The following is a 14,233-nucleotide window of genomic DNA, read 5'->3' as shown; positions in this document are numbered from 1 at the left end:
CTGTATCTCCTACCTGATGGTAACAGTGAGAAAAGGGCATGCCCTGGATGCTGGAGGCCCTTAATAATGGACACTGCCTTTCTGAGAAACCCCTTTCTAAAGATGTCCTGGATACTTTGTAGGCTAGTACCCAAGCTGGAGCTGACTATATTTACAAACTTCTGCAGCTTCTTTCAGTCCTGTGCAGTAGCCCTTCCATACCAAACAGTGATGCAGCCTGTCAGAATGCTCTCCATGGTGCAACTATAAAAGTTTTTGAGTGTATTTGTTGACATGCCAAATCACTTCAAACTCCTAATAAAATATAGCAGCTGTCTTGCCTTCTTTATGCTGGGACCAGGTTAGATCTTCAGAGATCTTGACACCCAGGAACTTGAAGCTGCTCACTCTCTCCACTTCTGATCCCTCTATGAAGATTGGTATGTGTTCCCTCGTCTTACCCTTCTTGAAGTCCACAATCAGCTCTTTCGTCTTACTGACGTTGAGTGCCAGGTTGTTGCTGCTGCACCATTCCACTAGTTGACATATCTCACTCCTGTACGCCTTCTCGTCACCACTTGAGATTCTACCAACAATGTCAATGTCAGCAAATTTGTAGATGGTGTTTGAGCTATGCCTAGCCACACAGTCATGTGTATACAGAGAGTAGAGCAGTGGGCTAAGCACATATCCCTGAGGTGCACCAGTGTTGATTGTCAGTGAAGAGGGTATGTTATCACCAAACCACACACACTATGGTCTTCCAGTTAGGAAGTCGAGGATCCAATTACATAGGGAGGTACAGAGGCCCAAGTTCTGCAACTTCTCAATTAGGATGGTCAATTAGGAGGTCTTAGGATAGTCTGCATTACAACAAAGGAAGTAATGAATGTCTTAAAACATATGAAATTAGGTAAATCTCCAGGGCCTGATTATGTATGTCCAAGAACACTGTGGGAAGTTAGAGAAGAAATATTCACACAGAGGATGGTGGGTATATGGGAAAAAGCTGTCAAAGGAAGTGGTAGACGAAGGTAAAATTACAATGCTTAAAGGACATTTGGACAAGTACATTGATAAGGAAAGGTTTAGAGCAGTATTTTTTTTATGCCATAGACCAACACCAACAAGCAAGTGGTTCGTGGAGCCCAGGTTGGGAACCTGTAGTTTAGAGGGACAAGACCAAATTGAGGCAGATAAGACTAGCTCAGGAAGGCCTTACCTAACTTTCGTTTATATTATTGGGCAGCCAATATACGTTGCGCTACCTTTTGGTCTTTTTTCCATGGCCAACCCGACTGCCCTAATTGGGTGGCAATGGAGTTGAGTTCCACTAAAGATTTATCTATTTCTGCACTTCTTGGCTCTGTACTCCCTAGTAGGTTGTCCAGATTAATTGTTAATCCTCTTGTTAGACACACTTTGCGAATATGGGCTCAGTTTAGGAAATTTTATGGTTTCTATGGTTTTTCCTTTTCCAGTCCTATCTTACATAATCACCTTTTTTTTTACCTACTATGTATGATTCAACATTCCATGTTTGGTATAGGAAGGGCATTAAGACATTTTGAAGATCTTTTTATCGATAACCGCTTCGCATCTTTTCAATAGCTCTCTGTTAAGTTCAATCTGCCTAATGCTCATTTTTTTAGATATCTCCAAATTAGACACTTTATTAATCCTTTAATTCCTAACTTCCCTGAAATGCCTGAGAAAAATGTTATGGATTTATTCCTTTCTATTAATCCACTGGGTAAAGGTTTAATATCATTTATTCGTGATAAATTAGCATTCTTACGGCGTGCCCCTGTGGATAAAATTAGAATGGCTTGGGAGCATGATTTAAATATCTCCTTATCTGATGAGACTTGGGACTCGATTCTCAAATTGGTTAATTCAACCTCTCTTTGTGCTCGCCATTGCCTTTTACAGTTTAAGATTGTTCATAGAGCCCATATGTCTAAATCTAAATTATCTCGGTTTTACCCTAATATTAGTCCTCTTTGTGATAAATGCAAAAGGGGCGAGGCCTCTCTTATTCATATGTACTGGTTCTGTCCTAGCTTGGAGAAATTTTGGAAAGATGTCTTCATAACTTTATCTTATATTCTGAATCACCAGTTAGAACCTAACCCTTTAATTGCTTTGTTTGGTTTTTTGGGTGAGACAGATTTACGTTTGAGTTCGACTAAGTGTCGAATATTATCTTTTGCTTCTCTTCTGGCTAGACGTTTAATCCTCCTTAGATGGAGAGATGTTGCCCCGCCCACGCATGCTCAATGGCTTAATGATATTATGTCCTGCTTAGACCTTGAAAAAATTCATTATTCAGTTCTTAATTCGGATATAAAGTTCCATAAGGTCTGGGGACCTTTTATTGAGTACTTTCATAACCTTCCTCTTAATTAAGGTTTTTTTTTCGGTCCCTTGCTTTCAGCTCTTTTTTTTTGGTAGTAGGCATTATTATCTTCTGTTTTTAAGTGTATTTACAGTTTTGGAGGTTTGAATGTCCTGATTTATATTCTCTATATTGTGTTGTGGTTGGTCTGGAGTTTTTTTTGTTGTTGTGGGGCTTGGGGAGGGTACCAATTTTATATGTCTTCAATTTGGGTGCTTTCTCAATTATCTTTTTTGTATTATATTATTATTGTATGTTTATTTTTGCACTGTATTAATTTTCTTCATTTTGATTTGGTTTTTTTTATCTGTAGCAATGTAGAAAATGCATTAAAAAACTAATAAAAAAAAAGACTAGCTCAGGAAAACATCTTGGTTAGCAGGACATTGGGCTGAAGGAGCTATTTCCATGCTGTGTAACTCTTAAGACTTTATTTTGCTCAGACAAAAATTGCATACTGATAGTTGAGTAGCCATTTATAATTCTGACACAACATCTGTTCAATTAAATGATGAGAAGATTTGACAGAATATATCATTCACTTAGCAAGTCGCTAAGCCATGAGAGGGCAGAAGTAAAGGAGAGAAGAACTTATTTTATTCCTCCATACAGAATTGTCAGTATCTTGAATATTTCACCTGGGAATTTGGGGTTCGGGGCTAGGAGTAAGACAAATCAATATCGTGGATGAAGTATTTATTTGTTATAGACAAAAAAGAATGGTGTGGGACTGGGTATTATCACTTTATCCAGGAGCCAACCTAGATGCAGCAAGTTGAAAGGTTTCCTTTTTGCTGTATGCTTACATCTTTCAGGAATTTACCATTTCTCTTTTTTTTCCTCTTAAAAATTGACACTAATTTTATGGCAAACTTTATCAGAATTTAAAAATAAGTTCAGTGATACAATCTTTTCTTTCTTCAATGATTTCCAAATCAGTACAATTCCACATTAGTGGTTTTACATGCACAAGAATGGAAATAGCAATAAACAAATATAATTGTTTAAGTGCCCTCAAGATTATCCATCTCAATCTCAATCATTTTTGCCACTTAGCTTTGACTTTGAACTCTATCCCTACCCTTAGGATTAAGCTTCACATATAGAACTAAGATCATAGAGCAAGTTAACATTTTGATGTATTTATCAAAAATCCTTTCATAGTCCAGCTGCTACAAGCTGTCCATGACTGTACACAATAATTATACTTAAAATACAAAGATATTACACCTATATAATACTTAAAAACATGATTTATTTTTATTTTTCTTTCATAACCAATTATTTTTGAAGAGCAGTAATTGTAACGTCAAGAACAGCAACAGCATATTGCACACAGCAAGAACAGAAGCAGCAATTGAAATGAATTACCATTTGCCATTTTTGGCGAAAGTGGCAGAAGGAGGATGTGACTTAAATCCAAAAAGAGTTTTCTGACCTTTCTGAAATACCTCATAGGATTGTTGATTTCATCTGAACAGTTGGATGTCTCAAATGATGGGTGGCACATCTGACAATGTAACATTTCTTTAGTAATGCAATGTGGATAATACTTAAGAGGATGTGATATTTACTTAGAAACAAGTAGTGCAGACCAAAATAACAAGTCAGAAGAAAGACCAAACATATTACAAGTACATTTCTCACCACCAAAAAAAAATGATGCAGCTGGAAAAGAGTGGATTTTGTGGAATCATTCGGAAGGGGAAGTCTGTTTAACCTATAACCCAAAGATCGTTCCATTTATTAATGATGTTGACTGGCTGTTATCATCAATTCACTTCAAAATATGTTACCTTTCCAAATTAATCTTTAATTTGACTCAACCTCAATACATCTTCTAGCCTAATAGCAGAAAATAATTAAAAAGAGAAAAGTGATAAAAATATATTTTACATTAAAGGTAAAGTGCAAATAAAACATTTAATTACTTCAATTATTTCTACAGAAATGTCAAGCTTTTGTTAAAAACAGGTAGGTGGAAACCTATCAACTTGAGGACAGTCTTAGGGTTTAACCCAGGTGAAGTGAAATCTTTTAGAAACAAAAATGTGAGATAAAAAGTAATGGTTATATGAATGAGGATGAATTAATTAATGGAATCAGTATTGATTGCCTATGGAGAATTATATCTAACTAATCAACTGAATCTTTTATGGAGATAACAAAGAATTATTAACATTGTTGCTGTTGATATGGTATATATGAACATCCAAAGGACATAATGACTACATAATCACCAGCAAGCTTCCAGACTAAAAGAGATAACAGTATTATGGGAAAAAATGGCCCGAAAACAGAACCATGGCAAACAGTTTCTTTACAGACCAGAGGAAGGGTGCATTTCATCTTTTCCTGATATTTATGAATGACAGTGTGCAAGAGCTAATTTTTTTAATTTCATACAATAAATTAGAAATACAGTCAGTGGTCACTTTATGAGGTACCTTCTATACTTAGAAAAGAGGCCACTGAGTGTATGTTTGTGGTCTTCTGCTGCAGTAGCCCATCCACTTCAAGGGTTGGGATGTTGTGCATTCAGAAATGCTCTTCTGCACACCACCTTGGTAATGCATGGTTATTTGAGTTACTGTCCCTTCCAGTCTTTCCATTCTCCTCTGACCTCTCTCAATAACAAGATATCTTTGTCCACAGAACTGCCACTCACCAGATGTTTCTTTTGTTTCTCGCATCAATCTCCGTAAACTCTACAAATGGTTGTGCATGAAACTCCTAGAGATTAGCAGTTTTGCACATATTCAAACTACCCCATATGGCACAACAATCATTCTACAGTCAAGTCACTTAGATCACATTTCTTCCCCATTCTAATGTTTAGTATGAACAACAATGGAACCTCCTGATCATGTTTGCATACTTTTATGCACTGAGTTGCTGCCATGTGATAGGTTGATTAGATATTTGCATTAATAAGCAGATGTACCTATGTACCTAACAAAGTGGCCACCAAGTGTAGATCGTGGAGGAGGATAATGATAGAACACAAACAAATTGGGGGAAAAATACACTTCAGTAGAAAAAAAAACAAGTACAGTTTAAAATAGTATCAGACAGGTTGATATTCCTTGACTATTGAATACTACTGACATTAATACATAAACACACTTTAAAATTCACTTTACATTGCTGTAAAGTACATTTAAATATTAGATGCAAATCCTGACACCAACCCTTTCATAGTGACATATTTATTCCTCATGAAAGGCAGCGCACAAATTCATGTGGAGTTAGCATCAAGTACATTCATTCCTTGGTAAGACAAAAGCTACGTCCTAACCAAGACAGTTATTTTCACAGATGCATCTTTCCATTGTCACAGATTAGTCCCAGAAATAGAGTTGATAAACCTCTTAACCATATAACCATATAACCATATAACAATCACAGCACGGAAACAGGCCATTCCGGCCCTCCTAGTCCGTGCCGAACTCTTAATCTCACCTAGTCCCACCTACCCGCACTCAGCCCATAACCCTCCACTCCTTTCCTATCCATATACCTATCCAATTTTACCTTAAATGACACAACTGATCTGGCCTCTACTACTTCTACAGGAAGCTCATTCCACACAGCTATCACTCTCTGAGTAAAGAAATACCCCCTCGTGTTTCCCTTAAACTTTTGCCCCCTAACTCTCAAATCATGTCCTCTCGTTTGAATCTCCCCTACTCTCAATGGAAACAGCCTATTCACGTCAACTCTATCTATCCCTCTCAACATTTTAAATACCTCGATCAAATCCCCCCTCAACCTTCTACGCTCCAATGAATAGAGACCTAACTTGTTCAACCTTTCTCTGTAACTTAAGTGCTGAAACCCTGGTAACATCCTAGTAAATCGTCTCTGCACTCTCTCTAATTTATTGATATCTTTCCTATAATTCGGTGACCAGAACTGTACACAATATTCCAAATTTGGCCTTACCAATGCCTTGTACAATTTTAACATTACATCCCAACTTCTGTACTCAATGCTCTGATTTATAAAGGCCAGCGTTCCAAAAGCCTTCTTCACCACCCTATCTACATGAGACTCCACCTTCAGGGAACTATGCACTGTTATTCCTAGATCTCTCTGTTCCACTGCATTCCTCAATGCCCTACCATTTACCCTGTATGTTCTATTTGGATTATTCCTGCCAAAATGTAGAACCTCACACTTCTCAGCATTAAACTCCATCTGCCAACGTTCAGCCCATTCTTCTAACCGGCATAAATCTCCCTGCAAGCTTTGAAAACCCACCTCATTATCCACAACACCTCCTACCTTAGTATCATCAGCATACTTACTAATCCAATTTACCACCCCATCATCCAGATCATTTATGTATATTACAAACAACATTGGGCCCAAAACAGATCCCTGAGGCACCCCGCTAGTCACCGGCCTCCATCCCGATAAACAATTATCCACCACTACTCTCTGGCATCTCCCATCTAGCCACTGTTGAATCCATTTTATTACTCCAGCACTAATACCTAACGACTGAACCTTCTTAACTAACCTTCCATGTGGAACTTTGTCAAAGGCCTTGCTGAAGTCCATATAGACTACATCCACTGCCTTACCCTCGTCAACATTCCTCGTAACTACTTCAAAAAATTCAATAAGGTTTGTCAAACATGACCTTCCACGCACAAATCCATGCTGGCTACTCCTAATCAGATCCTGTCTATCCAGATAATTATAAATACTATCTCTAAGAATACTTTCCATTAATTTACCCACCACTGATGTCAAACTGACAGGTCTATAATTGCCAGGCTTACTTCTAGAACCCTTTTTAAACAATGGAACCACATGAGCAATACGCCAATCCTCCGGCACAATCCCCGTTTCTAATGACATCTGAAAGATCTCCGTCAGAGCTTAAATCCCATGGTTTCAGAAAAATAATGAAGAACAGCTTAGTAACTTCATAAGATGTGCAAAAAAAGATCCTGGAGGACATACAGGAGCAAGATATACCAGCTAGTTGAGCGGTGTTGCAGCAACAACTTTGCACTCAACGTCAGTAAGACCAAAGAGGCCATTATGGACTTCAGAAAAACAAGGACAAGGGATCAAGAATCAATCCTCAGAGGGATCAGAAGTGGAGAGAGTGAGCAATTTCAAATTCCTGTATGTTAAGATCTCTGAGGATCGAACCTAGTCCCAACATATCGACGCAGCTATGATAAAGGTAAGACAGTGGCTATGTTTTAGCAAGAGCTTGAGGAGATTTGGTTTGTCACCTAAAACACTTGAAAACTTCTACAAGTGTACCGTGGAGAGTATTCTGGTAGGCTGTATCACTGTCTGGTACGTGAGGGCTACCACACAGGAAAGAAGCTACAGAAAGTTGTAAAATTAGTCAGCTCCATCATGGGTACTTGCCTCCATAGTACCCAAGACATCTTCAAGGAGCCGTTCCTCAGAAAGACGGCACCTATTATTAAGGACTCTCCCCATGTCAACCAAGACATGCCCTCTTCTCATTGTTACCGTCAGGAAAGAGATACAGAAGCCTGAAGGCACATACTCAGTGATTCGGGCTGCCATCCGATTTCTAAATGGACATTGAACACATGAACACTACCTCACTTTTTTTATTATTTCTCTTTTTGCACTACTATTTTTAAATGTAATTAGTTACTATATATCTTACATACACACTACCTGTAATTGATTTTTTTTCTATATTATTCTGTACAGTATTGCATTGGACTGCTGCTGCTAACAAATTTCATGACATATGCCGGTGATATTAAACCGGATTCTGATTATCATAAATGCTATAAAATTATACTTATTACAAATTTTAATTCTACAGAAATGAGTGAAGTGATTGTCACTAGTCAGGAATGGGACAAATTTATCAACTTATTTAAAGAACGAAAGTAAATTTGATGAGCCAAATGACTTCCTTCTGTAGAATTTATTGGGTGGTGTCCCATAATCATAACCCATCTCCTATGATAGAAACAATGACAATTCTTACACCATGAGCATCTGTAACAAACAAGGAAAAGGGATAGTTCCTTTTGGAATTCAGTACTTATTTCCTACAATATCCATCTGTACCAATAATATATTCTAAGGTAGTGATTAAGAAACATTTCAAGAATTGCAGAAAGCCATTTGGCTCTATGCCAATTCCCCATAAATGCCATCTATCAAATATTTCTCTTCACTATTAATATGATTTCATTTTGAAAATTATTATTAAAACTGTTTCTGACACCTATGCAGGAAGAGCATTCCAGATAAATCACCGCATTCAGAAAATGCATGCTGCCTCTGGTTCTCTTGCTAATTACCTTGTATCTGACTCACTGATTACTGACTGTGTTGCCAATGAAAATAAATTTTCCTTACTCACTTTAACATGTTGAATAGTTCCAGAAAATTTCACAACAATCTTTACTCAAAGGATGGCAATCTAATTCTCTAACCTCACTATGGAAATACAGGTTTTCATTCAATTACATCCTTGTAACTATTTTTATACTTTTGTAAAGCATAATGACCAAATCTGGGAACAATCAACATTTTAAATAAGTTGAGAATAACTTTTGCCTTTGTACTCTATGCTTATTGATAAACCAAGGAAACCATTAGCTAAAACTTGACCTGAAACCTCAAATGAGCACTTCCCTCCACAGCAGCTGCCTGACCCACTAACAAGTTCAAGTTTAATCATCATTCAGCCATTCACGAATACCCATGAATACAACCTAATGAAACACTTACTCCAAGGCTGAGATGCAAAACACAGTATCAACAGTCATACACAACACAAATCACATAAAGCACACGCAAGCTATCAAGCACATACAAGATATCAGTAAAATACGGTCACACATAAAATATAGCCTAAGACCCTGAGTCCATGAATGTCGCAGCAGTCTGCAGTCAAACACAATACAGTTCGTCTTCTGCTGACCAAACACTGGAGAGCAGCACCAACTCCAGCTGGGATGCCCTGCTACAATGCCCCCCAGAACCCTAGAGAAGCACAACAACTCTAACGCCTCTCTCAGGAATGGCTGTAAACAGGGAACACTGTGGGTTGAGGCCTTGTCCTCACTACAACTAAAGCCACACAGCTCCCCTGCTAACTGCCCTTGCCAATCTCCAATAAATCAGTGAATTGAACTTGCAGCATTCCACATCAACAATGTGCAACAGGGTCTTGCGATCACAAGAAAAGTGACTAAGATGATCACTCACTTTTAGACTGCAAACCATCTTTGTGCACCGACTCCTCCAAAGCCTCTCTGATGCAAGCAGTAACATGATCCACACCAAGCCCATCTCCTTCAATTTCTCTGCCAGAAAGTAACGTGCTGATGGGGTGGACTTACAGTACTTTAAATTCTTAATGTCGAGTAGAATCTTGCAATCGTAAAAGAAAGACAACACCTTTGGTGGGCCCCGTAGAAGCCACCACCACTGAGTGTGTCATTATTTTACTGGAATTTCATCCAGCAATCTGATTATTGCTCCAGATTGCAGCATCTACAATCTCTTATTTCCATAAACCTTCTAAAAGCAGCCTTCTCAACTCCCCCATCTGCCTTCATAGACATATATATGCACCTCAGATCTTTGTTACTGTACACCTTTTTATTTTATCATTTACGCTGGCTCATCACATTCTTCCAACCAAAATTACTAATTTCAGAATTCGTTGCAGCTTTTTAACAACTGCACATCATACAACTGAAGTAAATGATATTTTTAAGGAAAGCTGTTAACAACACAATGTTTTGAAAAAACTAACCTTGTTTCTGCAACAGCACTACTGCATTCTCAACCGAGCAAACTAAAGATGCTTTTTTCATTAGATGTACACTTTCTGAAGGTCTAGCTGAATCAGCTCAGCAAATATCACATGACATGCAGACATCAGATTCAGTGGACAAGGTGAAGATCTCCAGATAGCACAATTAAATCTCTTGGACTCTCCAGCCAACCCTGTTTTAATACTTATGTTAATTCTCCTCTCACAACCAGGTTGAAATTGAGATGAGTCATTGGGTTTCTGCAGCCGCAGTGCTCAAGAGGCTTACCAAGGAAATGTGACAAGTAAAATCAGTTCTGTGTGTAGATTTTGTTTCTCTTCCCCTAACTAGTAAATTCCCAACTTCCCTTTGGATTTCAAGATAAAATGAAATGAAGAACAGCAAGATCATCCATCGAATGTACTTTGCTGACTGAAGTGTTTTACAACACTGAAAAGAACATGAAAAACATTAATACAAATGAAGCTTTGGTTTTGTGTTTTTTATACAAACCCATCAAACTACACTCACTCAAGCAGCACATAATAACAAACAATGTTTAAATTCAAACAGAAACTTTCGAAAATAAATTCTGAAAAAGATAACAAAGGAGAGGATAGGACCTCTCAAGGATAAAGGCAGGAACATTTGTTTGGATGCAGAGGTTCTGGGTGAGGTTCTTAATGAATACTTTACATCAATACTTACCAAAAAGAAAGACATGGAGGATAGGGAGATTAGTGTTGAGAGTATTGATATGCTAGGGCACTTCAAGGTAAAGGAGGAGGTAGTGTTAGGTCTCTTAAAGAGCATTAAGTTGGATTAAGTCCCCAGGGCCTGATGGGATATCCCCCAGTTTATTGATAGAGACAAGAGAAGAGATTGTTGGTGCTTTGACCAATATATTTGAGTCCTCTCAACAGGCGAGGTTCCGGAGGACTGGCAAGTAACTAATGTTCCATTATTCAAGAAGAAAACCCGAGATAATCTTGGAAATTATAAATTTTTGAGTCTCATATCAATGGTATGGAATTAAAGGAGAGAATGCTTATGGATAGGATTTATGAGTATTTGAAAAATCATGGCCTAATTAGGGAAAGCCAGCATGGCGTGTTACAAATTATAAAATACACTCTGCCTTCGGACATAGTTGCCAAAGTGCATCTACTTTGTTTTCCATGCACTCTCCTGTATATCTTCACATTAATAACATTATCTTTCCATTATTTTAAAACACCTGTAGATTTAGTTCATTGAAGCTGACAGCAGCATTATAATGTTTCTAACTGTAAGGTCTATAACTTGCCATGCATCAAGCTCCGAATTCAGACATAAAACAATCTTGACCTTTTTTGCAGGCACAGATAATTGGTGGAAATTAAGCCCACAATGCTTACATTTCCTAAATAATCTAGGACAATGGGCAATATCAGATAAGACTAGGCTCCTTTGAAATGAGAAGAAATGCATTCACTCAGCATTTGGAATTCCATTCTAAGATCAGTTTGCAAACTTAATCATTGCCATAGTGTTCATTCAAAACACAGGCTGACAGATTCTTGAACATTAAAGAAAGCAAGAGATATGGGAAGAGAGCTGGAAAATGGGACCGAGACCATGATCAACAGGGCAGGCTAAAATGGCCCCCCTCCTGCTTTTATTTCTTATGTCATTAAATTCATGAGACAAGTGGACTTTTCCACCAGATCCTCAGGTGAAATAACTAGTCAGTGCAACAAGAGAAAGTGGTTAAGGGTAAAATACACAAGGTTATTCCTCCCTTTTGCATGGAGCAATTTGCATAAAGCCTTAAGTACAAATGATTTGACAGCGCCAAAATTCCAATAAAATCACAATCCAAAAAGACTGTAACTTCATAATCAAATGAAAAACAAAAAATATTAATCCAACTATTGATCGTAAATATATATATATTAGCTTCTAGGGAGAAAGAGAACCCTTTAAAGCATTACAATACTCAATTTTTAATTCACAACTCTTCAGTTGTCAAAGCAACATCACTAACAATCAAAATATCACCGTTCCTAGCTACGAAATTATTCACTGACAGTAACACCCAAAATCGAAAGTGGTTTCACTTATTACTTACAAAGAATAGCCACAGCTCCAGATTCAAACATCAAACAATCTTCTCGATTTCGGGTCTCTACAATTACACTATAAGGACTCTGTGGTGGATCCAGTTTGTGATAGATACGATATCCTTTGCTAAATGCCATCTTCTCCAGTAACCTGTCGATAGAGATAAGAGATATCGCAGATCGGACAGTGGTCTTCAAAAACGACATGTGCAGACATCGACACAACCACGTTACAATTTTTAAAGGCCAAGTCTAAGCTCTTCACCGTCATTTTGCACATTTCATTTGCCTTACAAAAAATGCATTATTTAAACAAGTCACGTCTCCTAATCTCCCTCCATTGAAACGTTGTACACATTAAATATTAACAGATTTCTTAAACATGATCGATCATTTCCGAAATCGGTTGTCTCTCAAGGGCAAATCACAGCTGTCAACATGCAGTCAATAGGAAGAATTTTGGAAACTGACTGTCAGTAAGTAATCAGCTAAATCAAAGGAAACAAATGCCTTCCGAAGACCGAAACCTTCCGAGGACGGGGTTAATTCGGTTTGCTACTGTCGAGGCCTGTCAAGCCGACAGAGGGAACCCCCACCGGACAGCAACCGAGCAAACACGATAAGCAGAGCAAATAATTTCCGGCAGTAACAATGTGGGAGGGGATCTGGTCTCGGCAGGGCTGCATCCTCTCCCTCGACCGCCCCTCAGGATTTGAATGCCCGACTCACCAATAACAAACCTGACACCGAATCTATGGACGCTGCGCCCACACCCACACCCACTGCCCACTGAGACGGCGGCAGCAGCGATACCTCCTCCTACCGACCCAAACGCCGCAGCGACCTCCGCTTCTTCGCCGTCACCCGACAGACCCGTCGTCACTTCCTGGAAACCGATTGTCAATCAACCCCGTCTCCCTAAGCGTCCCCGCCTTTTCCGGGACCGGGACTAATGGCGGCGTTAATTGTGGGATGTTTGGCAATGGTCTCCACTTCGAACCTGCGGAGTCTGCCTCACTTCCACAGCTCCAGGGCCATTTGTTCCAGGACACATTGTTTTTTCCAGTGATGAAAAATTGGAAGCTTCTTTTTAAAAAAAAAAATTCTCCGCGCGAAAATTTTATTTCCACATTTAAAGTGAGGAAATTGAAAACAGCACAATAACTTGCTGCTGGGCTCTGATGCTGGCGGTAATCTCACGACCCTGTGGGAACTTTTGCGCTAACACTCAATATGTTGCTGTAATTGAAATAATACCAGCTGGTTTGTGGAAAGGTACTCAACAACAGCAAAAGAGGTTGTGAAAAGATCTGTACGGACGGCATGCGTCTCCCGGTGGCCACTCATTTTCATTCTGAATTGTCTGCCCGTGGCCGCCACGATGGGGCCAAACTCAGGTTGGAGGAGCAACATCTCATATTCCATCTTCTTGGTAGCCTCCAACCTGATGGCGTGAATCTCGTTGTCTTAAATTTCCGGTAATTTTCCCCCTCCTTATTTTCCATTCCCCATTCTGGTCTCCCTCTCACCGCTTCTCACTTGCCCATCACCTCTCTCTAGTTCTGCACCTCCTTCCCTTTCATCCGTGGTCCACTGTCCTGTCTACCTTCTTTAGCACCCATCTCTTACTTCATCCACCCACCTACCTTCTCCCTCACCTATCACTTGCCTGCTTGTACTCCTTCCCTTCCCCCAATTTTGTTATTCTGGCTTCTGCCCGTATCCATTCCAGTCCTGATGAAGGGATCAGCCCAAAATGTTAAATATTTATCCCCCACCTTTGATGCTCCTGACTTTCTGTGTTCCTCCAATATTTTGTGTGTGTTGCTGTTGCTGAAGTTTTTCACTGTACCTAGGTATATGTGACAATAATAACAATTTGCCAATTACACATTTGACCACCTCAAATGAATTGCAATTTAGTGCTGTTTTGGATTGAATGGTGCTGGTATGTTAATCACTGACAA

The 14,233-nt window shown here is 38.9% G+C and overlaps 1 protein-coding gene across 15 annotated transcripts in view; it reads right to left on the bottom strand.

The window, feature by feature from the left end:
* synj1 (synaptojanin 1) overlaps positions 1-13,172 on the bottom strand; it is a 106,396-nt gene extending 93,224 nt beyond the window's left edge. For 11 of the 15 annotated variants that reach the window (XM_073045066.1, XM_073045076.1, XM_073045075.1 and 8 more), the window contains exons 1-2: positions 12,996-13,137; positions 12,275-12,417 (exon numbers count right to left, since the gene is read on the bottom strand). In XM_073045066.1, coding sequence (XP_072901167.1) covers positions 12,275-12,404 — 130 coding nt within the window. In that variant the 5' untranslated portion in view covers positions 12,405-12,417; positions 12,996-13,137. Of the gene's footprint in view, positions 1-12,274; positions 12,418-12,737; positions 12,887-12,995 lie in introns of those variants that run through there. The other 4 variants (XM_073045068.1, XM_073045070.1, XM_073045071.1 and 1 more) reach the window with 4 other exon arrangements.
* Between the last annotated feature and the right edge of the window lie 1,061 nt (positions 13,173-14,233).

The sequence above is a fragment of the Hemitrygon akajei genome, chromosome 5 (genome assembly GCF_048418815.1).
Source record: "Hemitrygon akajei chromosome 5, sHemAka1.3, whole genome shotgun sequence".
Lineage (NCBI taxonomy): Eukaryota > Metazoa > Chordata > Chondrichthyes > Myliobatiformes > Dasyatidae > Hemitrygon > Hemitrygon akajei.
Note: the sequence above shows the minus strand (reverse complement) of the source record. Positions and strands in the feature narration are given on the sequence as shown.